General features: G+C 40.0%; 1 protein-coding gene across 2 annotated transcripts in view; it reads left to right on the top strand.

Annotated features, from left to right (window-relative positions):
* Positions 1-23628, top strand: part of LOC124170193 — a 37649-nt gene extending 14021 nt beyond the window's left edge. For both annotated transcript variants that reach the window (XM_046548891.1, XM_046548892.1), the window contains one exon: positions 22348-23628. In XM_046548891.1, coding sequence (XP_046404847.1) covers positions 22348-23436 — 1089 coding nt within the window. In that variant the 3' untranslated portion in view covers positions 23437-23628. The remainder of the gene's footprint in view (positions 1-22347) is intronic.
* The last annotated feature ends 3954 nt before the right edge of the window (positions 23629-27582 follow it).

The raw sequence follows: 27582 nt of genomic DNA, 5'->3' as shown, positions 1-27582 counted from the left end.
GACCGGATAATGGAACACCTTCACTGCGCTTCTGAACAAACCACGTAAACAAACATTCATCCACATCACCAGCAGCACTCAATCTGGCCTTTTTTCTATCAAGTCCTATTTCGTCATCCACTTGATCAACAAATGATCGTAATTTATCTTCTTATTTCATCCAACCACGAATAGTTCCTTCAGGAACACCAAACTCCCTGAATAAACTTGATTTTGAATCACCGCGCTTCACTCTGTCGATTATGCCCAACTTTTCTTTAATTGTGTAAGTTTTCCTTTTGGCAGACATCGTTTTAACCCTAAAATCAATGAAAATTTTCGTAAAAAAGTAATTTTCATATTCATATTAAGCCTAAGACAAAGGTAAAACAGCTCATTCATCATTAAATGCTCGAAGCCTGTGGGCATTGAGTACCTACCTTGGTTTGAGCGCCGCGGTGCGAACGTACGAAAGAGAATTATCTCAATCTCCCTGAATCTCGAAAATTATTATAGCCGTGCAACACACTTTTCAGCTCGACTTCACAAGACACAATGACTGATCAGGAATTACCGAGTTTTTTTTATGGCTACGAAACAATGTATGGAATACGTCGCCAACCGCGTTAATACAGTCGCTTGAAGTAGCGCCGTTGCGACGCGTCGGTAGTCACGCCGAGATAAAATTCGCCACAAAGTTACCTACCTCAAAAAAAAGGTCAATGTAATCATTTCGGGGGACATGGTGAGACCCGCGGTATATCCGAAACCGCGGTAAAGTGAGGCGCGTAATAACCGGAATTTACTGTAGCTCCAAATAAATCCGTAGAGGTCAGCAGGAGACTGCACTGCATGAAAACGTAAACACGTAAAAACGCGTGATCGGCACATAAGCGTTGGCGGCGGAAACACGTAAAAATACGTGTGCGGACCATAATGTGTTAACACTTTTCATAATCAAAACAACTTCTTGCGTAAATTCATGATTTTAAAATACAGCAGAACTTGGTTAGTACGTTCCTCCTTAGTACGTTTTCCTCCTTAGTACGGCGATTTCTCTCGGTCCCAGTACCATTGGAACAAAATACAGGTAAAAGTATTTGGTCAGTACGTTTGAAAAAAATGCACTTTCCTGGTTAGTACGCTCAATTGCTTTCCGTGACGCAACCCGCAATTTGTTCTCTAGTATCTTCTTAAGGGTTGTAAACCTCCGAATTCATGATTCAATGCATTATTATTAGCCATCGTTCTTTAGCCATATTATTATTCTTGCATTCGTTCCACCTCTTTCTTCGACTTTGATTTATCGAAATGCATTTCTCAATTCTTGTGACGTGATACATAATAAAATGCGGCCATTTATCAGGAATGTCTGACTATGCAAAACTGCAGCCAATGAGAAGCCCCAATTTTCCCCACCCCGAGCTCCTCTTCTTCTGTTGCCTTTGGAGTGCTCACTGCTGCGCACAAATTTCGCGAGTGGGCAATTGTTGCTATTGCACGACTTATCATGATGAAGAAATGAGTCTTATCCAATTCCAAATTTTGAAAGTAAATTTCAACACTATAATATAAAACCCTCTTGTAATTACATCGTAATCTAATAATCTTGCGTGTTATTAATCGATATATGGATCGATATAAAAGTCGCTATGGTGTATTTCCAGAAGCGAATGTGTATGGCTATAATTTTGTCCAATTTCTATAATGTTTAAAAACAACCAGTTGACATACTGAGGGTTGTTATTATATTCAACGAGTACGCTGTAAGGAAGAAGAAATGACTTGGCTTTACTTGTCATCTTTCCATAAATATATATAGGATAAATCATGCGAGATAGACGCCGTTTTACATGGAATTGTCTTCGGGAAATCTATGAAACATTGTGATTTTTATTCTAATGGTATTATTTTTCAATGTAGCACTCATTTTCTTGATTTTTTGAGGTGAAAAGAGTTCAGGAAGGTGATCCTATGAGAACTACTGATAGTAATTGTAATATTGATGACTTTTCCATAGATTGCAATTGCCCCGACTGCTAATATTTACTTTCCTCTTTAGCACGTTTTCCTGGTTAGTACGTTCATTTTTGTGGTCCCTTCAGAAACGTACTAAACAAGTTCTACTGTAATTTGTTTTCTTTTATGAAGGAAAGAAATAAAAAAAAAAATATATATTTTGGGGGGGGGTCCGGACCCCCCCTGTATCTTCCCCCTCACTACGCCACTGAGTGATTGCCAGTTTGCAATCGGTTCATTCAAAGTGATTGAACGTTGGTCCAGTTGTCATTGATGGGCTCTTCATAGTACGTGAACAATGCGTTTGAACAATGTAGAATGCAGTGATTGCAGAGGGGTTGCCAGGAATTTCTTGGGGGAGGTTTGGGGTTACAAAAGCAGGGTAGAAAGTGTTTTGAAAGTGTTATGCTTGTTTCCCAGTATCCGCCACAACACTGTCCAGCATTCTCACTCAACCGTGAAAACCTTGAAACCTTGATACATATGTACTCATTACAGTGGAACTTGGTTAGTACGTTCCTCCTTAGTACGGCGATTTCTCTCGGTCCCGGTACCATCCGAACAAAATACAGGTAAAAGAATTTGGTTAGTACGTTTGAAAAAATTGCGCTTTCCTGGTTAGTACGCTCAATTCCTTGCCGTGACGCAACCCGCAATTCGTTCTCTAGTGTCTTCTTAAGGGTCGCAAACGTCTGAATTCATGATTTAATTTATTATTATTATTAGCCATTAACATTCTTCCATTCATTCCACATCTCTTTCTTCTACCGTAATTTATCCAAATGCATTTCTGAATTCTTGTGACGTGCTGAATTATAAAATGCGGCCATTGTTCGGGAATGTTTGACTATGAAAAACTACAGCCAATAAGAAGCCCCCCGAGCTCCTCACTTTCTGTTGCCTTTGGAACGCTTTGGAGTGCCCACTGCTGCGCACAAAGTTCGTGAGTGGGCAATTGTTGCTATTGCACGAGTTATCATGATGAAGAAATGAGTCTTAACGGTATTAGACAATTCCCACATTATCTAAAGCAGTACTGCTCCATAAATTCGACGTCGTGCGTATTTACTTGACTACTGTTGCGGGAGCAGACGATCCTCTGGATCTCCACGCGAAGCTTAGCTTAAAAATACTTGATCTCGGAACGAGAGCAGAGGACATTAGACAAATTTTGAAAGTAAATTTCAAGTGTTTAATATAAAATTTTCTTGTAATTACGCCGTAATCTAATAATCTTGCGTGTCATCAGTCGATATATCGATCGATTTTACAATCGAAATGGTATCATTCCAGAAGCGAATGTCTACGGCTGTTGCCGTAATTTGAAAGTCAATATAAGTTTGTCCAATTTTTATGTTGTTTAAAAAACCAGTTGACTTACTCCGGGTTGTTGTTATATTCTCCGAGTACGCTGTGAGAAAGAAATATGACTTGTCTTCGCTTGTCTGAGCTTCACTCGTCCTCGTTCTGTAAATACAGTCGGATCCGGATTTAACGTCTTTGCATTTAATGTTTTTCCGCATTTAGCGTTTATTTTTTTGGGTCCCGATTCATTCCCTATTAGGACAATGTAAAAATTATCCGTATTTAGTGTTTCCGCATTTTGCGTTTTTCCGCATTTATGGTCGTAAAAATTTGTCCCGCTCAAGATTTTTTTGCCCGATTTAACGTTTTTTCATGAAGGTTCATCCAAATCTTCGAATTTATGCTCATCAACAAGAACAGTCTCATGAAAGTTTACCAAGAGTCGATAGAATCTACCGGGGAACGCTTCTTCAACTGCTTTCTTCCGCGAGCGCAGCGCTGCGGCCTTCAACTCGCAAGCTGGGTGATTTGTCTTCTCATAATGTTTCGCTCCCCTTCTGATCCAAACACCAGGCACTTTTGTATCAGATCCGATCTAATGGAGCAAAGTCATCCCTTAATAACCTCAAACTACCTTATCCTTCACTTCTTGAACTTGACTTCGACGATACATGACGACTGATGACACGAGTTATGCTCCGAGGGCCGCTACAATAATGGTTTTCTTGTCATGTTTTCAATTGATGGCTTATGCCCCTTTCAACTCTACTACCTACAGGCAGTCGATTATTAGCCCAATATTTTTTCAGTCGGCTACTTTCTCTTTTCAAAGGAGGAGTCCCAATATCAATTGCGCAGTTCACTAGAAGATTCTTTCTATAATCCATTCCAAGGTCAGTTTCCACGGAGGAACAGCGAAAGAACAGAGGAAGACTTTCCCCTGTCATGACCGTGAGTAATAGCATTCTTTCCCTACGGAACAACATTATTTTACATCGTAGGTTAGATATCCCGGAGCCAATTTATCGAAATGCGGCTGGTTGATATCGATGTCGATTCAAAAATATCTATCTGGTGCTAATTAATGTCAAAAGATAATGACAATCGGAGTTTTGACGAACTATCACGGTCCATGACTCAAAATAAATCACTCATGCTGGAAAAAAATCACCGCATACTCACGGTAGAATAGATGAGCGCGGAAAAATACGAAAATCCGGCAGGTATCCCTTGGTGGTTGACTTCGACATCATAACCCTGACGAAATTGCCAAACTCCAGAGGCACTGACAATTTTTCGGATGAAATCCAGTTCTGTTGAAGATTAATCCTTTTCACTAAACAGAGTTTAGCTAATCGTCATTCAAGGTCCAACCAAATTTTACTAAAACTTGCCGAGAAACAAGGTGAGTCGGAGTCAAGGTGATCAGCGCGCCGCGTAAGCAACTTCTCCCAGCTCCATTCGACCTGCATAAGGCCGTGGATATATGACAACGAATCTGGTGTTATCATCGTGTTAAATCACCATCGACTTGTACGCATACTAGAAATAAGATTCTACTTTTTTGGATGACCTCGAAATCCAAAATGTGTGCATAGGAGGCTATTTAAAGGCTCATAAATCCCTTGTTTCGCCGAGGCAACAGAAAACGTTAAGTTGGCAAAATTCCAGAAAACCTCCGTTTTACTAGATATTCGGTAGTTGGGAATTCGGGATTAGCGATCCTCTGCTGCCCCTTTATTTCACTCATTCCTCATGATTTTTCAAGTACCTACTTACACCTTTTCTTATTATATTAGAAATGCTATAGTCACCTACAGGTCACTTTTACAGAAAAAATTCTAAATTTCATCGAGATCACTGAAATGTGCATAAAAATGGAATCACTAATGTCCACAATAATACTCCGTGTGGGAATGCTTTTAAGTTGATGTTTATTAGAATTTTCTTAAAATATTTCATTAAAACAATTGTCATCCTCTCATTACTTATTTTTACTACCCATTTTTTTAGCCGATTCCTGAAAAGTATTATCCAACCTTCATAGGGCAGAGAACATTTCATTAAAGAATTTTTTGCTGCATTCAGCACCTTTCAGTTACTTAAAATAATATTTTTTATTCATAAAAAGCCAATCCAATCATTACAGACCCTAAAACCTGAAAAAAATGGCAGGTCCTCATTTAGTGTTTGTCCGCATTTAGCAGGGTTCCCACTCAACCGTGAAAACCTTAAAACCGTGAATTAGCCGTGAATTTCCTCTACCGTGAAAAAACCGGGAAATAGCCGTGAATTTCGTCTTAAAACCTTAAAAATATCTCAATCTTGATAATAATACCTTCCCAGAAATTTTCATCTTCGTTCGTAGCTAGCGCACTTCTATTCATTGTGGCGAGCATCGTCGCATGCGGTCGTATGGGTCAGAAAAGCGTGGGAACGAATGTTGCCTGAAGAAAAAAACATCTTTCCCCAGCGCAGGCCTTTTCTCTCCCCCTCCTGAAATATGACACCACTTCTCATCAGCTTGTTTACTTACCTCAAATGGCTTGGTTTCCCCTCCCTTGGTCACTGCTTAGTCCCCCTTCCACCCAATTAGCCTTCCCACTGGCTGCAGCGGCCACTTTTGAAACTAAATCTAGATGGCCATTGTGTCGAAAAATTTTAAGGTTTATTCAACACCCTCAATTTCATGGCGCAGTCCTATGGTCACGCTTCGCCCTCTGCAGTGTGCTCTGCGTACCCCCGTACGCGATAGCATCAGTTCCGAACTTCACCTCGTACGAGTGGTTCCCTACTTTCCGGGGTGGCTGGAATTCGAACCACCGAGTGTTTTCCATGTGGGTTTAATAAAGTCATTTTCACTAGTTTAATTTTAGTCGTCTTCCGACCATGGCCCCTCCGAAGAAACTATTGAGAACTTTAAGAGATGGACTGAAAATAATTGAACACGAAGAAAAGAATCCGGGCTAGATGCGCGTGAATATTGCAGAGCGCCTTGGGTTGTCCGCTAGCACATGACGGTAGGGGTGGGGGTAGAGTGAGCTACCTGGAGAAAACAAGTAGAGATATGAAGGCAAAGATCCAGGTGGGCGTGCCGCTGACGATTAACGCAACATTGTTCACGCTTTACACACTACCTCAATTGTATTAAAAATATATTCATTAGACAGGAACAATTCAAGTAATTGACTATTTTTGGCCTTTGTGATCCATCTCACAACCAGTCACTGCACCGGCGAATGCGGTTGTTTTAGGCACAACATGCACATTGCTCTCGTGAATACGTGTACTGGAAATGGTGTTTGATGGATAAGAATTTTTACATCTGACTGAAATCCATAATAGCAGTGTAAATGCCGAGTGGAGAGCAAACATTCAGAATTTTGAAAGAGATATGGGTCGAATCAACAATATGACGTATGTATCTTGATAAAGTACTACTATTCCTGTTATTATCTAAAATATTGTTTTGAAACCTTTAATGAATTTCTTAATTACTCGCCAAAATCCTGCGTTTCCTGGGACATAGGAAATCTAGCAAAAAAAATTAAGCATCGATCGTTTTCCGGCATTCATTTTATAATCGTATCGTTATTAATAAAGAAAAATTGTCCCCTAGTGGAGTTCCAAAAAAGGAGGGTAGTCTTAGAATCGTGTTCGTCTTAGATTCGTGCTAATACGGTGTATGAAATTGTTTTTCGATTTATTATGTTCTATTAACAATTTTCATAAAATATTTTCCGCTGAATAAGAAAGAATCAATTTATTATATTTTATAAACAATTTAAATAAAATATTTTCCGTCAAATAAGAAATATTGGGGTGGGGGAAATTCGGTTACTGTGCAGTAATAACAACCTGCGCAAAAAACAATCTCTCAGCGAGGAATTAAAGAAGGACCTCGAGTGTCCGGACGGAAGAAGGTCCGAAGGGTATTCGGCGTCCGGGCAAGAGCGCGGTTGGGCTGGTCCTTTAGTCGGCCCTGAATTTTGCAAACGATAGATCACGTCATAACAGATATCACTTTTCATTGCGGCGTTAACATTCACGGCATTTTTCGCGTACGTTAATTTTCTGTTGATATACGGCCAGTGATTTTCTTATTGTTGGCTTATTAACGGACCGTGAATTTAGCAAAATTGAGACCGTGAAAACCTTAAAAAACCGGGAAAACGTGAAAAATAACCGTGAAAACCTGGAAAAAGCCGTGAATTTCATTGTTCAGGTAGAGTGGGAACCCTGTTTAGTGTTTTAAATTTTGTCCCCCCTGAAAAACCTTAAATCAGGATTCTACTGTATATATAGGATAAATCACGGGAGATAGACGCCGTAATCATGAAATCGTCTCCGGGATGTCCATGAAAATTTTCGATTTTTATTCACATGGTATTGTTTTTCATGGTAGCGCTCATTTTCGTGATTTTAAATGTGAAAAGAGTTCAGGAAGGCGATCCTATGAGAACTACCGATAGTAATTGTAATTATGACGACTTTTTCACTGATTGCAATAACCCCGACTGCTATTATTTACTTTCCTCGTTAGCACGTTTTCCTGGTTAGTACGTTCATTTTTGGTGGTCCCTTCAGAAACGTACTAACCAAGTTCCACTGTATATTCAGCGCCATATCTAATTTATAAATCAGCTGATCTGGATTTTTCGCCTGCGTAGACATTTTCAGGGTAGTTTCTGCTAGTAGCAGGGTCTTAATCCTCTTGTATCGACACCTAAATGTAATGATACTAGTGTTAAATCTCAAAGGTATTTCAATTACATGCAGCACTTTAAAAAAATTCTCTAATGTGATTTTTTTAAGGTGTATCGACAACCTTTTTTTTATTTCAACCTTAAAATATCAATTGCGAACTCTAGAATGTATCTTGATATCTTGATCAAAGTTCAGTTTCGGCATAATTATTGATTGGAACAATTACCTGCCTCAAAAAAGCACTTACAGCTAGGGTTAGGAGGGGGAGGTGTTCCTATATAATATTCCTAGTTGCTGCAACCTGCGATACATCATCTTGTATGATGTTGGGCACGATATGGTGGAAGTTCTTATTATTATTGAAATAAGACATTGCATTACTGGCTATACAATTTCATGAACATAGGCACGCATGGAATAAAGATTCTCCCATGAAGTGTTTAAAGCCATTTTCAGTCGGCCCCCTCCCTTTCCCGACACACCTGAGTTTTTCCCCTAGATTTCCAACCGTCCCAGTTGACCCCGGAATTAAAAAAAATTTGTTAGTATCCAAAGGTTTTTTTAAATTTCGTACAAACCCTTTGTACACACCCTCTTTCACAACATAGAAGAACAATGGAAGAAGGTCAACTACCCAGCCAGGTAGTTTTTTATATTTTCCTCCTTTGATTTACTCCTATTTTTCAAAAATGTTCCTATTCTTGCCCTATTTTGAAAGCTGTTGTTGTGATAATATTAGCAAATAGGATAGGACTTTTCTGTAATAGGAATTATTAAAAGATATTCATTCAGTGTCGCCCGAGGCTGTGAAAAATATTTTTAACTAAATTCTTATAATTGTTAAAAATAATACTATATTAACTAAACTCGCTGATTTATTAATCAAATTAATAGATTAATAAACTTATGTTGCGTTATAAACATTCTTCTTAACTTTAATCCATTATATTGCATTTAATTATTTAACTTTACTTTAATCCATTTAACGGAATCTACTGTATGAGTGTTTTAAATTGGAACTACGCGGATTGGAAAATGGTCTAAGTTGGTGTATATGTACTTTGTCTTATTGCCAGATTCAGAAATGACCAAACTCGACTCGATACTCGCGAGTAGTTTTCAACTCGATCAAAAAGCACTACTCGCACATCGCTATTCAAGGGTTCCCACTCAACCGTGAAAACCTTAAAACCGTGAATTAGCCGTGGATTTCGTCTACTGTGAAAAAACCTGGAAATAGCCGTGAATTTCGTCATTAAAACCTTAAAAATCTCTCAAACTTGATCGTAGAACAACGATAGACATATTTAAAGAAAAATCTATGTTCGGATCATGTTTCAAGGCCGAGTCACGTGCAGACACTGTCCAGAAATTATCTGCACGCGTGTATTTGATGCGGAATAATTAATTGGTCCGTGCACCATGATAGCACATTCACCTTAACCCCTAAAGTGCCAGCCGGCCGATCTATCAGTCCGAAGGGTATGTGCGAAGAATGCCACGGGCCGATCTTTAGGCCGGGTGTATTTAAATTAATTTAAAAATTAAATATTTTTCACAAGTTTTACAGAAGAGAGAACAACATATAGGTGAACTTTTTAATCAATGACGTAAGTATTAGAATTTTAAATTTAAAAAATTAGCTTCAACACATTCATATTAGAATTTTTTAAAATTTTTTAAAGTAAAATCGTGCAAATTCATCAAAAAAGCCCTGGCATTTTTCCCGCATACCTGGTAAAAAAAGGCTGGTACTAATAGGGTTGAGCCTGCGATTGGAAGACGTTAACCCTGGCAAAAATAATCAGACACACTACTTCTTCACTTCCCTGCTCTCTCCAATTTTCCACTCACACACTTTTAGCGGGACATGAATTTTGCCAACTATAGGTGACGTCATGAGAGCACTTTCATTTATGCATTAAAATAGGGTGGTTTCCTATTATTTTTTTATTGCCTAAATCGAAAGATTATTACTCCTGGAATACGTGTTTCACGCTTTTAGATTTTTAAATGACGATATCTATTTTTCGCGATTAAATGAAAAGTGAAAAACTTCAAGCACGCAAAAACGCGACGCGTAAGTAGGAATGATGGGAAAAAGTCCGTGCGACGTATTTCTGGTTCCCCCTCCCGCCTTGTGAGGTGACCTTGATCGAGGCTCTGAGCGCTGATAGGACGCAGGATGCTAGCGGGTAGCTGAGTACCTTGCTGGCTGGTAGCGCTTGGCTTAAAAAAAGGTTTATTAATGCCCTATCAAACGAAGAAAACTTTCCGACCTTAGCCAGTTATAATAAGTGATTATTAAGACATGTTTCCCTGAGCTACGCACCTCATGCATGCATTGGTAACCTCAAAGGATGTATAACTCCCATCTTCTCATATAGAAACTAGGTCCCTGTGACGTAACGTGGAGTGGCATCGCATGGGCGCCAATCTGGCCTTTTTCAAATGAGGATAAAATTTGACCCTTGCCATTCGTCTAAACCGGTATTTCAAAAACCAAATAATTTGTATATTATGAATACACTAATGGTGGGTAACGAATCGCAATCAATGACTTTCGCTTTCTTTGATGAAGGAAACTACCCTATTCACGGCATCTGTTGCATTTGTTATATTTTTAATTAACATGCGGCCGATGATTGGCAGGTGATCAATATTTCTGCCTTAAATGCCTTACCTTCAAACCGTGAATTTGATGACATTTACACCGTGAAAACCTGGAAAAAAACGTGAATTTTATAATTTAGTTAGAGTGGCAACCCTGTATCTATTAAAGCACCATTATTAATATAGTTAAACACTTACATGAACACTAGCATGTCTTTCGTGCTATGCACAGACCATTTCTACATGCCATCATACGGCCCCTGACAAATCCGCCAAGGTGCAATTCAACGAGCTCTTTAAATTAATCAAATTAATTATTTTAAGTTTTAAAAGCACTGTTGAAATGAATTAACCTGTAGTAATATGTGGTCAATTAAATTAATATATGTAAATGTATTCAATCTGCAAAAGAAAGGCCTGAGTATAAATATTTGCATCATTGTAATAATGTTTCATGATAGCGCCTCCTGTCCGCAGAGATCTGTTCTAACTGGCCACGACAGCTCCTTAACCGAAACTACTCGTCTCGACATTTGTAATGCTACTCGAATCACACGAGTCGAGTACCAACTACTCCACTCGATTTGAATTTTCAAGTACTTGCACATCCCTAATAGGGTGGTTTCACGTTATTTTTCTATTGCCTAAATCGAAAGATTATTACTCCTGGAGTACGTGTTTCACGCTTTTAGATTTTTAAATGACGATATCTATTTTTCGCGATTAAATGAAAAGTGAAAAACTTCAAGCACGCAAAAACGCGACGCGTAAGTAGGAATGATGGGAAAAAGTCCGTGCGACGTATTTCTGGTTCCCCCTCCCGCCTTGTGAGGTGACCTTGATCGAGGCTCTGAGCGCTGATAGGACGCAGGATGCTAGCGGGTAGCTGAGTACCTTGCTGGCTGGTAGCGCTTGGCTTAAAAAAAGGTTTATTAATACCTTATCAAACGAAGAAAACTTTCCGACCTTAGCCAGTTATAATAAGTGATTATTAAGACATGTTTCCCTGAGCTACGCACCTCATGCATGCATTGGTAACCTCAAAGGATGTATAACTCCCATCTTCTCATATAGAAACTAGGTCCCTGTGACGTAACGTGGAGTGGCATCGCATGGGCGCCAATCTGGCCTTTTTCAAATGAGGATAAAATTTGACCCTTGCCATTCGTCTAAACCGGTATTTCAAAAACCAAATAATTTGTATATTATGAATACACTAATGGTGGGTAACGAATCGCAATCAATGACTTTCGCTTTCTTTGATGAAGGAAACTACCCTATTCACGGCATCTGTTGCATTTGTTATATTTTTAATTAACATGCGGCCGATGATTGGCAGGTGATCAATATTTCTGCCTTAAATGCCTTACCTTCAAACCGTGAATTTGATGACATTTACACCGTGAAAACCTGGAAAAAAACGTGAATTTTATAATTTAGTTAGAGTGGCAACCCTGTATCTATTAAAGCACCATTATTAATATAGTTAAACACTTACATGAACACTAGCATGTCTTTCGTGCTATGCACAGACCATTTCTACATGCCATCATACGGCCCCTGACAAATCCGCCAAGGTGCAATTCAACGAGCTCTTTAAATCAATCAAATTAATTATTTAAAGTTTTAAAAGCATTGGAAATGAATTAACCTGTAGTAATATGTGGTCAATTAAATTAATATATGTAAATGTATTCAAACTGCAAAAAAAAAGGCCTGAGTAAAAATATTTGCATCATTGTAATAATGGTTCGTGATAGCGCCTCCTGTCCGCAGAGATCTGTACTAACTGGCCACGACAGCTCTTTAACGGAAACTACTCGTCTCGACATTTGTAATGCTACTCGAATCACTCGAGTCGAGTACCAACTACTCCTCTCGATTTGAATTTTCAAGTACTTGCACATCCCTAATAGGGTGGTTTCTAGGGATGGGTCGAATAGTAGATTTCTCGAATTCGAATATCGAATTCGAATATCAAATCATTGCTCGAATATTCGAATACCTCGAATTTCGAATACCTCGAATACTAAACGATGAATGTGAAAATGTTTGACTAGGTCGCCTATGCAGCAGGAAACCCGAGATTTTGGCGAGTAATTGTGATTGCCTTTAAAGGATTCAAACAGGAATTTAGCTGATTAATGGAATATTTTAATTTTATGTAAACAATAGGGTAGTTTCCTTCATTAAAGAAAACGAAAGGCATTGATTGTGATTCGTTAACCACCATTGATGTATTCATAATATACATATTATTTGGTTCTAGAAGTACCGCTTTAGATTAATGGCAATGGTCAATTTTATTCTCATTTGAAAAAGGCCAGATTGGCTCCCATGCGATGCCACTCCGCGTGACATCACAGGGACCTTGTTTATACACGAGAGGATAGCAGTTTTACATCGTCTGAGGTTACCAATGCATGCGTGAGGCACAGAGCTCAGGGAAACATGTGTTAATAATCACTTATTAAAACTGACTAAGTTCGGAAAGTTTTCTTCGTTTGATAAGGTATTAATAATCCTTATTTAAGCCAAGGGCTACCTGCTAGCATGGTACTCGGCTACCTGCTAGCATCCTGCGTTGTATTAGCGCTCAGAGCCTCACCTCAAGGTCACCTCACTCGCGGCAGCGGGAAGCAGAACGACGTCACGCGGAGTTTTTCCCGGCAATCATACTTACTCGCGCACTTGAAAATTTTCACTTTTAATTTAATCGCGAAAAATAGATATCGTCTTATAAAAATCTAAAAGCGTTAAATACGTACTCCAGGAGTATTAATATTTCGATTTAGGCAATAAAAAATAATAGGAAAGCGCCCTATTTGAGTATTACGCCAAAATGCTAAGCCTCCGTCGTATTTCTTCATCTTTCCGGCATTTATTTTCTTGCGTAAAATGCTTAAAGTCAGAAATATGTCGTGTTTGGTCTTATTCTTTTTTAAATTACGCGCACATTACTAATATTTCAATCCAATGAAGGTGTAATAATAATTGCCGAAAGTCATTGTTAGACACCTTTCGGGCTAGTAGATGACTCATGCAGCAGTTGACCTCCAGAAAGGGGGAAATTCGAAGCAGGTAAGTAGAAAAAGGTCAGTGGGTGAGAAAAGGGGGTAGGCGCGAGACCAATTTTATTTTTCTCGCGTAACTTGATATTATTTTCGAAGCTAAGGTCTTCGTAATACTATCCCTGCGCGAGCCGGGACTTTTTTTTTGATTTCGGAGAAGAGGAAATCGTCGGAGGGGGTGGGGCGAACGCTGAATGGAGGGGAATAGCGGATCGTGGGAAATGCGCCAATGTCACTATCTCACGGCACTGAGTCTCTCCCTATGGTGGTTTCATCTCCTGGGGAAGATTCAAAAGTGCCTGTAGTTATTAGCCACAAAGTGCACATGGTAAACACCTCGTCTTTTTTTTATCAAAAGATGGATGCGTGAAAAAGTGAAGGGTGAAACGCGATTCTATTATTTTCCGGTAACTTGATATTTTTTCGAAGCTAAGGTCTTCGTAATACGATCCCTGCACGAGCTGGGACCTTTTTTTTGATTTTGGAGAAGCGGAAATCATGAGAGTGGCTGAGGCGAATGCCGAATGGAGGGGGATAGCAGATCGTGGGAAATACGACAATGTTGCTATCCCACGGCACTGAGGTTCTCCTGATGGGGGACACCTGGGATTTTCGGATTTTTTTACCCGATCAATTTCGGTTCCCCACGTCCAAATCTTTTCGCCGCTCTAACCCGCAAATTTGATGTAGTTCGTCAACTTGCCTAAAACGGCGCTGCATGCATTAAAAGAATAGAGTTCTCTCCATTTTTCCGAGTCAGCTACGAACGACGCGCGAGCGACAGTGTATGACGCGAAATTCAAAGTATTCGAGGTATTCGAGACGGCACCTTTGGCATAACTATTCGAGATCTCGAATATCGAATACTTTCTAGTATTCGAGGTATTCGAGTATTCGCGGATACTATTCGCACATCTCTAGTGGTTTCACATTATTTTTTATTGCCTAAATCGAATGATTATTACTCCTGGAGTGCGCATTTCATGCTCTTAGATTTTCGAACAACAATATCTATTTTTCGCGATTAAACGAAAAGTTAAAAATTTCAAGCGCGTGAGAATGCTACAGCTAAGTAGGAACGATGGGAAAAGTCCGTTTGACGTATTTCTGGTTCCCGCTGTCAGCGTGTGGGGTGACCTTGGGGCGAGGCTTTGAGCGCTGATACGACGCAGGATGCTAGCAGGTAGCAGAGTACCCTGCTTGCTGGTAGTGCTTGTATTAAATAAGTATTATTAATACCCTATCAAACGAAGGAAACTTACCAACAATAGGCAATTTTAATAGGTGATTATTAAGACATGTTTCCCTGAGCTCTGTACCTCATGCATGCATTGTTAATCTTAGTCAATGTCTTTTGTTTTCTTTAATGAAGGAAACTACCCTATCGTGTCAGCATTAGGAGATGAATGGAAATAAATTTATCTTAAACAGTTAAAGCAAAATTTAAATGAATTCGAAGTAATATGTTGAAAATTAAATTAATATGTGTATACAAAAGGCTTGGAAAAGCCCTAAGTAAAGGCATTTGTAGAATAGTAATGAAGGTTATATATATGTTTGTTAACCACTGGCTTTCTGGCCTCAACAGCTCTGTAACATTAGTGCGTAGGTTTCCGCGGCGTCGTTCACGATGACTGCTAATTTCCGGGTTCTCCAGCCGCGTCTGTCGTTTATAGTTGACTACAGTTTCGGAAGCCATCCTGCTTCCGTCTTCAGGTCGAAGGTGAGAAGTGTTCATTTTTTGCCGTCTTATATAGCACTAGCCGATCTCCTCCTGTGCGCTGATTGGTCAGAACTCTCTTCCAAACGTTGCTGATTGGGTAGCCGTTGTCCCTGTTAATATTTTGCCTTTTGTGGATTTCAATCGCTTCCCTAATTTGCCTTGGGTAGTAGCGACTCTCTTTTGCCACTATCTTCGCTTTTTCAAATTCAATGTTATGGCCGGCCTCACTCCAAACATGCTCTGCAATGGCTGACAAGTGCAGTTGTTTTTTATTGGTAGCCCTCACATGCTCCTTCATCCTTGTCGCCATTCCTCGGCATGTTTCGCCAACATATGATTTTCCGCAGGAGCATGGCACTGTGTACACGCCTTCGCATAGTGCCTGCGGGATACGATCTTTTGGTCCAGGTACAATGTTTTGTATCTTGGTCACGCAATTGAACCTTGTGACCACGTCATGCTTCCTTAGTATCCTAGCAATACACTCTGACACTCCTGCTATGAATGGAATTGTAAGCCGTGCTGCAGGTTTGGTCAATTCCTCCTCCTCTGTGGCCTGGCGTTCCTCAGATGGTCGTGAGTGCATCTTTTTGACCTTAGCGGCCCTTTTGAGGACCATTTTCCGGTCGTAGCCATTCCTGATTAGTGCTTTGGTCAGGTGCTGTAACAGAAATTACTCAATTCAATTTGACTCTAGCAATGCTACTCAAAACACTCGAGACGAAAACCAACTATGTACTCGAATCGACTGAAAATTTTTTAGTACTAGCAGATCCCTATTAGGGTAGTTTCCTTCATCAAAGAAAACGAAAGGCATTGATTGCCGATTCGTTACCCAACATTAGTGTATTCAAAATACACAAATTATTTGGTTTTTGAAATACCGGTTTAGACGAAATGGCAATGGTCAATTTTATCATTTGAAAAAGGCCAGATTGGTGCCCATGCGATGCCACTCCACGTAACGTCACAGGGACCTAGTATCTATACGAGTAGATAGGAGTTTTACATTGTCTGAGATTACCAATGCATGCATGGGGCACAGAGCTCAGGGAAACATCTCTTAATAATCACCTATTAAAACTGGCTAAGGTCGGAAAATTTCTTCGTTTGATAAGGTATTAATAATCCTTATTTAAGCCAAGCGCTACCTGCTAGCAGGGTACTCTGCTACCTGCTAGCAGATTGCAGCGCACACATCTTTGCCCCGAAGTCACCTCATTTTGCGGCAGCGGGATCCAGAATGATGTTTCACAGGCTTTTCCCTGCATTCATACTTAGCTTTTTTTTTTTCTGAAGATTTTCACAGCTTCTTTTATCTCTGTTGGTGGTGGTTCTCGGGTATTGCTACGTACGTAACATTTTCACTCAACGTTTCACTCCTCCTACTGGGAGCGTTATCAAGAGAATGGAAGGAATTTATTCTCATCCCGAGCTTATGTATGTTTTTCGTTACCCATTGTTGTCCTGGATTTGAATTTTAGGCGATAGCCGTTGGTCATTATATTGGGCTAGGAACCATCTCCATATATGGCTGAGGTTATATCCATCCTCCCTGTTAAAGTTATTAGGTCTTTTCGCTATCTCGATGGATTCACATATAAGACGCGGATGATATTCTTCCATCTTCGCCAATACCATCACCAATACGTGCAGCGTTAAACATTATTTTATGCCCAGGGCTTGAGGCATAATATTCAGCGAGAGCTGAAGCATCCCACTGATGAAGTTTTAATGCTCTTTCATGCTCCTTAAGCCTTTGGGAGATCGAACGCTTGCCCTGTCCCACGTAGCTTCTGCCGCAGCAGCAGGGAACCTCATACACTCATTGAAGGGGAGGATGGCTATCCTTCGGTGAAGGTAGGATATTCTGAATTATCTTCACCGTGCAGAAGCGGGTCTTAATGTTGCCTTTTTGAAGGATCCTAGTGATTCTATCGGTGACCCCAGAGATGTATGGAAGTTTCGTGTGTGTTAATGGCTTCTTCCCTTAGTGGTCGTCATCTTGAGGCGGGTGTCTTTCTCTCATCGCTCTTTTTATGAAAGAAACACTGTAACCATTACCTTTCAGTGCCCACATAAGGTGTTGCATTTCATCACTGATATGCTCAGCATCGCAAACGATTTTGGCTCGGTGGGTTAGCGTTTTAATGATGCAGGCCTTTTGTTGTGGGTGGTGATGCGATGTTGAATTCAAACACCTGTCGGTGTGGGTCTTCTTTCTGTACACTGAATGGCCTAGGCTTCCATCCATTTTTCTTTTAACCAGGACATCTAGGAAAGGGAGACAACCTCCTTCTTCAAGTTCTTTTGTCAATTTTATGTCTGGACGTACTGTATTTAGATGTACGTGGAATGCCTCAAGTTTTTCTTTCCCATGTGGCCAGATCACAAAAGTATCATCCACATATCTCAACCAGCATGATGGTTTCTCTTCATTCGTCTCAAGTGCCTTCTCAAAAAACTCCATATATAAATTGGCTATCACAGGAGAAAGCGGGGAACCCATTGTATATATATTTCCCTGTTGTATAGGAAATAATTGTTTCGAAGGCAGAATTCAACCAATTTTGGGTAGTCCTCTGGTAGTCCATCATCTGTAAGAGTTTTTAAAATTTCCACTGAATCAGGGACAGGAACTTTGGTGAACAGCGACGTGACATCAAAGCTGACTAAAATATCTCTTTCGGTCACTCGAAGGTCTTTCAGGATCTCTATAAAATGCGCCGAATTTTTAATGAAGGAGTCCGTTCTGCCGACGAAATCCTGGATGCCTCTTGAGAGATATCGGGCTAACTTATACGTCGGCGAACCAATCGTATTTACAATAGGTCTCAAAGGTGTACCTTCCTTATGGATTTTTGGTAGACCATATAAGCGTGGAGCTCTGGATGCGGAGGGCATTAATTTCCAATGATTTTCCTCGGGAATTGAAGACCTCTAGATGAATTCTCTCACTTTGCGCTCGATTCTGGCTGTCGGGTCTTTATTTAGTTTCTCGTAAGTATTGTCATCCAGAAACATCGTTAACATACGCGAAACTTCCATACATCTCCGGGGTCACCGATAGAATCGCTAGGATCTTTCAAAAAGGCAACATTAAGACTCGCTTCTGCACGGTGAAGAAAATTCAAAATATCCTACCTTCACTGAAGGATAGCCATCCTCCCCTTCAATGAGTGTATGAGGTTCCCTGCTGCTGCGGCAGAAGCTACGTGGGACAGAGCAAGCGTTCAATCTCCCAAAGGCTTAAAGAGCATGAAAGAGCGTTGAAACTACATCAGTGGGATGCATCAGCTGTCGCTGAATATTATGCCTCCAGCCCTGGGCATAAAATAATGTTTTACACTACACGGGTATTGGCAAAGACAGAAGAACATCATCCGCGTCTTATATCTGAATCCATCGAGATAGCGAAAAGGTTAAATTCTAGAAAAGCCTTCTTAAAATTATTTATTTTATGTTATTAATTATTTAGTTTTTTAAATCATTTGCATATATGATTTAAAAAACTATATATCCATTGCCTTAATAAACATTTAATTAGTCTTTGTTTTTAATTTAACTATTACAATGCTCCTGATTTGGTTGATTAGTATGCGATTCTGATTATTATTTTAAAGATACCGATTAGCGGGGGCGTTGAGTATAGATTTATGGATCCATTGGTGGCTCGAAAAAGTTTGGGAAACACTAAGCTGCGTATATGTTCAGCTGTGTATCCTAGGGGGTATGCATTCTGAAATGTTTTCGTGTCCTTGGTGGTTGCATCAGCCCCTACTCTGGACATAAGGGATAAGACTCTGGATACAAGAGTAAAGATGAGGGAAGTTGTGAATATACAGGTTGTGTCCTGAAAGTAGTAGGACTGATTTTTTCCCGCACACGCGGACGGTCGGACGGGAGTTTTCTGGGTTGTAAGTGGTGGAAGGGTCTCTCACAAAGCGCTGCGAACGCGCGGCAGTCGGCTCTGAGCTCTTGCGGAGTGTGAATCGTATTTCTTCCAGACCTCTGTCAAGTGACCTCGTCACGGTGCGTCATGGAACATTTAGTGGAGCAGCGTTACGCAGTGAAATTCTGCATTAAATTTGAGAAAAGCGGCAAGGAGACCCATGAACTCATCAAGGCAGCTTATGGGAATAGTGCCATGAGCAGATCAACCGCTCAACGTTTGAATACGACCCAGAAACGAAGCGGCAAAGTCCAGAATGGCACACAGCGACATCGCCGAAACCCAAAAAAGCTCGCATGTCCAAATCGAAGCAAAAATCCATGCTCATGTGCTTCTTCGATTCGAAAGGTGTCATCCACAGTGAGTTTGTGCCACCAGGGCAAACCGTTAATGCAGCTTTTTACGTGCAAGTACTGGAAAGACTGCGAAAATGCATCTTCCGCGTCCGACCAGCCATCGCCGCTTCGTGGATCCTTCATCATGATAATGCGCCGGCCCACACCACGTTCATTGTCATTGACTACCTGGCGAAACACGGCGTGGCAACCCACCCTACAGCCCGAATATCGCCCCCCCGGACTTCTTTCTCTTCCCCAAGCTCAAGAGCCCCTGAAAGGGCGTCACCACGGGTCGGTGGAAGCTCTCCAAAAGGCCGTGACGCGTGCTGTAAAGGACATCCCGGAGTCAGCCTTCCATGAAGCGTATGCTGCGTGGAAAACTCGCTGGCAGCGTTGTGTCGATGCCCAAGGGGGCTACTTTGAAGATTTTTGAAGCGATGTACCTATATGAGAAGTACATTTTTTGTTCTCGACTCAGTCCTACTACTTTCAGGACACACCCTGTATACATAGCATAATACAATAATATAATACAGTAGATTCCGGTTAAGTGGGACATATTAGGACTTGTGCACTTTGCCCCAACTAAGCGGCTGCCCCAATTAGGTGGACTCTCTTGTATATAGGCTTAAAAAACTTTGAAATGGTAGAAAGAAGACTAAAGAATACAGTGAGTCCTCGTTTAACGTCACTCACCGTTCCTGAAAAATGCGACGATAAACAAAATGACGTTAATCGAAACATAATATCCCATAAGAAACAATGTAAAAAGTGAATATCGGCTCCTAGACCTCACAATTCCTACACGAAAAAATTTTAGCGTATCATATCTGGGGCATTTTTTACGATGGGAATGCCATGCTATGACATAAATACGAGTTCCTGTCTTCATCGACGACAATAGCAGCACTGACGTAAATCCTTCTCCATTTTTGATTCTTCCCGCATTTGCTTTTCGGCTTCGCTACAGTGGTCACCTGGGCGAGTGTCGCCTGGGCATTATCATTGCTGAAACATCGTCGCAGTTGCAGGAACCAAAATTATTGTGAACACGGCGAAAAAAGTGACGACAAAAACTCCGAGTGCTACACGGAAAAATTCCTTGAAATCACTTGTTAGGTTCCTGAAAACCATTATGTCAAGTAAAACCTTGCGCACCTACCTAAGAATTCATTTAGCAGAAAATTTGCTAAAACCGTAATCACAATTCACAATAAACACACTGTTTTACACTTTGTTTAGACTGACTGTATTACCGCCCACAAAACGAACAACCTGCAACGCCCGGCACTTCGCATTTTTTTCTCGCACGAAATTTAAAAGCCTTGTCGTTATCGCGAAGCGAAGGTGCGATAAACGAATGACAGTCTCAAAATTTTCGTGACGTTATTGCGAAATGACGTTAAACGGGGTGACGTAGAACGAGGACTCACTGTATTTATAATGCAACACCAGTTTATTAAAATATTAATTTGATTAATAAATCTGCAAGTTTAGTTAATTTATTATCATATTGAAGAATTATAACAATTTAGTGAAAAACATTTTTCACAGCCTCGGGTGACGCTGAATGCATTTACGAAGTCCTTTTAAAAAAAGTCCTATCTTCTAGTGGATAGTATAACAATAAAGTGTGAGGTGACCTTGGGGTGAGGCTTTGAGGGCTGATACAACGCAGGATGCTAGCAGGTTGAAGAATACCCTGCTAGCTGGTAGCAATTGGCTTAAATTAGGATTATTAATATCCTATCAATTGAAGGAAACTTTCTGACCTAAGCCAGTTTTATTAGGTGATTATTAAGACATGTTTCCCTGAGCTCTGTGCCTCATGCATGCATTGGTAACCTCAGACGATGTAAAACTCCTATCTACTTGTATAGAAACTAGGTCCCTGTGAGGTCACGTGGAGTGGCATCGCATGGGCGCCAATCTGGCCTTTTTCAAATGAGTTAAAAATTGACCATTAACATTCGTCTAAACCGGTATTTCTAAAACCAAATAATTTGTATATTATGAATACACTAATGGTGGGTAAGGATTTGCTATCAATGCCTTTCGTTTTCTTTGATGAAGGAAACTACCCTTTTATTATTATTATCATTATTATTTTTTTTAAATATATTTTCACAGCATTTTTGCTGGTTTTAGGCAAGGTAGGGGTATCACCAAGTACTCTCGTCTTTTTACTCTGTGTTGAAAAATTTTCTGACAATCTGACAAGTATTTAAAATTTCTGCTTTTTGTACTGTGTATAAACAAGTTTTTCGGCAGTCCAATAGTTTGAAGACCTTGATGGATTGAATGAGGCACTACTCCTGTTGCGGAGATTATGATTGGTATTATGTGTACTTTATCTGATTTCCACAATCTCTTGATTTTATTTTTAAGATCTTCATACTTTTCCATTTTGTTGGTGTAGTCTGTAGTGATATTATGTGAATTAGGTACGGCAATGTCTATCAAGTACGCTTCATTGTGAGTTTTATCTAGCACTACCAGATCAGGTCTATTGCTGTGGACTGTTTTATCGGTATTAATTGAACGGTCATAATAAATCTTACAGTGGTCATTTTCAAGGATAGTTTTAGGTTTATTATTATTATTAATAATTCTATTTCTTTCTTTTTTTCATCCCATTAGGATGGAGAAATACCCAGCAAAGTTAACGAGGACGTACCGGAACCCGACAGCTGTGCACGTACCTCGTTAACGTATCCCATGGCGAAACAGAAGGGGATTACGACGAGCCAGTCTCGACGCAGCATCCCCAGGGTTCGCCGCAATCCTTACAGCTCTGTTGCGGAGCAGGATTCCTTGCAGGCGGCTTTGAATGACTCCACCGGGAAGGATGATGTCGGTGAGAATCAACGGGTACGCAGATCTCGTGCCGTCAATCCTTGTTACGTAGTGAGTCGAAATGCCGGAAGACGGAAATCTGTCTCGTCCGGCACAAGCTTGGAGGTTCCTCAAAGTTTGCGCATCAAGAAGGAGGCGTTTGCACGGGAAATAGTGCTGAAGGAGTGCTGTATTATGCTGAAGGACGTTTTGAAGAATCGCAGCGAGTCGGGGGTGAGCGGAGTAGCCGTTACCGGAGGGAAACGTTTCGGGGTTGTGTTGGGAGGGGAAGGGCACGGTTCACACTTCAAGAGGAAGAGGATAAAGGTGGAACCGGAGGACGATGAACGCAGCGCTTTGAGTTCTCGTTCCGCTGAGAGTCCGGGAAGTGGGCAGGGTGGCCCATCGTGTGATAGGATGCGGATTGGACGGAAAACGGCATCAGGAAGGCTCGCCGTCAAGCAAGAACTCAGAAATGAAGAGGGGTCCAGCCGGAAGATGGCCGCGTCGAACAGTTTCGGTGGTGACAATTCGATTGGCGTGAATCCTGTTGACGATGGTGACGTCGGGGATTCCGGAGATGTGACAGCTTCGCACAGTTCGAACCGCAAGAAGAGGCGGAGTGGTGGACGCTGTCCAGATGGTGGAGACGTTGGCTTTGAAGAGAAGTGGGCTCAGGCGTGGCACGGGACGACGTGTCGTCCGAAACGGGAGGATCCGACGAAAAAGTGTTCCATTTGCGACCGGACGTTCCCGTTTCCGTACTTGCTGAAGGCCCACATGAAAAACCACAAGAGGAAATGTCCCTTTCCCTGCAATTTGTGCGCCGCAAGTTTTAGAGTAAAGGGTGCCCTCGCGATGCACGTCAGTAGGCTCCACAAGGAGGAGTCTTAAACCGTGAAGTTACCGCAGATTTTCTAACCAAATCTCACGTTTTGCTCGTGCCTTGGATGCAATAATTGTTGGCACGTGTAATCGCAGGGTTCCAACTTAACCGTGAAAACCTTAAAACCGTGAATAAGCCGTGATTTTCGTGAAAAACCTGGATATAGCCGTGAATTTCGTCGTAAAACCTTAAAAATCTCTCAAACTCATAGAAAAAGAACTACAATTGAATTATCAAAAGAAAAAAAAAGATGTTTCAATCACGTTTCAAGGCCGAGCCACATACAGACACTGTCCACACATTTATCTCCACACGTACATTGGAAGTGTAATTATTGGTGCCTTGTGTGCCATGACGAGACACATTGATCTTGAGCCTTGTGATTGGAAGGCCGGCAAACAAAGTGTTCATTAGCGAAAAATCAGACACTTCTTTACTTCCCTACCTCACTGCTCCCTCCATTTTGCCACTCACCACCTTAAGCTTCACCTAAATTTTGATATCGATAGGCGACGTCATGAGAAATAGCACTTTCATTTCTACATTTGAATTCACGGTGCCTGTTGCGGTTGATAAATTTTTAGTTAACGTGCGGGTGGTGATTGTTACGTCAACAATATTTCTGCCTAAAATGGCTTATCAACAGACCATGAATTTGATGATATTTAGACCGTGAAAACCTGGAAAAAACCGTGAATTTTATAATATAGTTAGAGTGGGAACCCTGAACCGGAACAAGTACATGACTGACTGTTCAGTTTCTTCGTGTACAGGTGACGGAGCGATCGATACGTCAATCTGTAATTTTGGAAATATTTATATTTTCTGTTTAAAGGAAAAGTTTATTTTATCGCACTATATATATTAATATATTCTGAAATGAGGAACGTTTGTAATCATCTCCGTGTAAATCCATGAAAAAAGTGTCGAGTTAAGTCTTGTTAACTGAAGGTTGCGTTGCGTTGTTGGCATATTCTGCATGCTGTCATTGTGCCGACTTTTCTTGGGCTTTTTTGACTCTGATTACTGATATGCATCACCCCTTTTCAAGAATTGCACGAATAATCTCTGAAAAAATCACCTATAAATATATTGCCTGAGATTTATAGAGAATTTAGTGACTAAATACTTCTTTTTTTATGAATTGATATAATTTTTTTCATTGTTTCTCTGGATGCTTGGAAATTATTGTACAGTCCATTGGAAGAGAGCTTATTTTTTTACAGTTTGCAACACGTAAATTATACCTGCATGCAGTTATATTATGTAAAAGTTTATGCGGCAGTTGGTGATCAGTTGTACCAAATAATTATTCTCATCTTTTGAAGGGTCGATCGACTACCTGAATAGATCAAGGTAAATGATAAAATCAACTGATTTGGATGTTACTTGGTGGAACGATGATGTGTTAATGGTGAAACAAAAGCCCAGTACTATTCCACGAACTTTTTTTGTTAGCCATCAACTAGTTTCGATGTCTTTACCGCCATTATCAAGTCCAACAGAGCAATAGGGTACGACGTCCAGCCTTATATACCCAACAATAGTGGCAAGCGATGGGGTTTGGGCAGGTTGAATTGGAGGATTAAAGCACTAAGTATAAAATCTGGGGGGGGCAGATAGTTGGTCAGGTGGTGACGAGGTTAATGGGGGGGGTTGGAGGAAGATTATCAAGGAAGAAGTCGGAATTTAAAACAGTCGATAAAAAATAAGAATATTTTAATATTTCATTTAAAATTTTGGTGTTACGTGCAAGATTGCATTTGCATTTCTAAAATATCCAATTTTACACTTTTGTCATGTACATGTAAAAGTTTAATACATATTAAAATCACTGTTGTGGCCAGATTAGGACAGTTTCTTAGAAAAATGGGATTTGGAGTCTTGACAGCTAATAATAAAAAGTTTGTGTTATAGTGCTGGGTTTTGTTTCACCATGAAGGTAAATAATGTAACATTTTTTTTAGTGAAACCCTCTTGTTTTTTAAAGGTTTTTCTGCGTCAGTTATTTGACTGTGTCTGTGATCCAGCCAGAGCAAGCCAGTCCGTTGTTTGATATGTTAAGCGAGTGTAATCATTGAGACCCAGTAATGTTGATGTGAAAACAGTTGTAAGCAAATTCTTGCGGAGTGAGGGACGTGTGTCCTTTCGGCTTTGCCAGCAAGACGGACTGCTAAGCAAACGATAAATGAAGTTGCAATATCATTGTCAACAATAATCAATTTTACCTTTAACCAAATCGTCATATATCATCTTATGTTTTGTACCCAAAGAGTTCAATTTTTTTATAACAAGGATCAAAAGTTTCCTTCAATTAACGACTTTGGAATCTCTCTAATTGTTAAAAATTAAGAGTTTACCTTATTTTTGTACTTTAATATTTTTTGTAATGAACAATCCTTTATTGCAATAAAAAGGGTTTAAAATATCAGAATTTGATTACTTTTAATTCCAATCCTGTATTCCCCTACCGCAAATAAATTTCACAGCTGGATTGTTTATTGCATAAACTTTCTCATGGCCTTAAAAAAAGTTTGGTGAGTAGATTATGCAGAAAAATGTTTTTATATCCAAGGTTAATATACGGCTAATAAATCTCTTTACATCTTAATGGAGGGGACCAAAATTTGGGCAATTTTATGTAAGGAGGTTCACTATAGAGAGGTTTCAGTGATGGGCACCATTTTTTTATACATGTACTTCAGATATGAAAGGCTCTACTGTCTTTTAAACTTTTATATTTATGTGTTTAAAAAAATATGCATGCATTGTTTAACATATATTTATTATTTAATAATTACAGAAAGTGAGTGCTATCGCATGATTTTTACCATGATTCAAATGAAAACGATGTGATCTCTCTCAATTCAACAGGAACTTAAAATGATTAGGACAGTTGGATACGTTTTTTCTTATTCACTCTTAGGTATGCTCTCATATGGAACAAAATGGCCACAACCGATGGTCAACGTGAAAATTACAGCATAATAAAGGTTTATAAGAAAAAAAAATAAGTGTGAAACATTTATGGCTGAATATGACATTCCATATGGGCGATTCCACGCGTCACGGACTGACCGTCACAATGCGTTTTTGAACTTTTAAGAACGCACGTAAGGCGAACGGTCTGACATACAAAACTTTTTCAACTTCCAAATTACTGCACAATGGTGTGAAGTTAACTTTGGTTAATACACTACTTTGTCTTGAAAAATACAGGACTTACGTGACTTAAAATTCACTGTCACGGACTGACAAAAATGAAACGAACTTTCAGCTCAGAGTAAAACTTCTAAGGGTTGCTCTGAAACAAAGAGTGATCAGAGTTTCAGTAAAATACATCTCAAAACATCAAATGCAAATTTCATAATGCTGCAAAGCCCATTACAATAACTGATTATACAGAGGAGTAATTCCTCTAGAAAAGCATCGTCACGGACTGACCAGAAATGTCACGGACTGACTTGTGTGATTCCCTTCTGGTATAAATTTATTCATTGCCAAAAAAATTTACAAAATAACTTCTTTAATTCAAAATATACAAAACAAATTTGTGCAAAAACCCTTAAAATCATTCAAAATAATGAACGAACCTCAAAATAGAAAAAAATTATTAATACAGAGGCCATAAAAATATATTAGCGAAACAGATGTTTTTTGCGCGTAGATGACTCATTAAAATTAGTATGTGGCTAAAAACTGTGGTTAGCACATAAAAAAATTTCTCTTATCAGAGACACACGTGACTCATGCTAGTGTCAGCACTTAATAACGAAAGTCTAGACTTTAAAGCACAAATGTTTGTCCATATCAGAGACTCCAACCACTTTTTTTATTTAACCAGTCAGTATGACATTTGCGTGGAATTGCCCTAATACGTAATCGTGGCTGCATTAATGGTCTCTACTTGTCTTGGTATGATTTGCGGAGATAGTAAGGCAGTTTCCGGGGTGTCTCCTTGGTATGATAAGTGGAGGTTTTACGATATAAAGAGGTTCACTGCAAAGAGGTTTGCCCATAAATTTACATGTAAATCTGACGGGACGGTAAGGGTGGTATGAATTATGGAGGTTTATGATGTAAAGAGGTTCACTATAGAGTGGTGTTAATGTATTTTGACACCTGTTACCACAAAAGCCAATTCCTGTGACGAC

Source organism: Ischnura elegans, chromosome 13 (genome assembly GCF_921293095.1).
Source record: "Ischnura elegans chromosome 13, ioIscEleg1.1, whole genome shotgun sequence".
In the NCBI taxonomy this organism is placed as follows: domain Eukaryota; kingdom Metazoa; phylum Arthropoda; class Insecta; order Odonata; family Coenagrionidae; genus Ischnura; species Ischnura elegans.
This window is presented reverse-complemented; position numbering and strand designations above follow the sequence as displayed.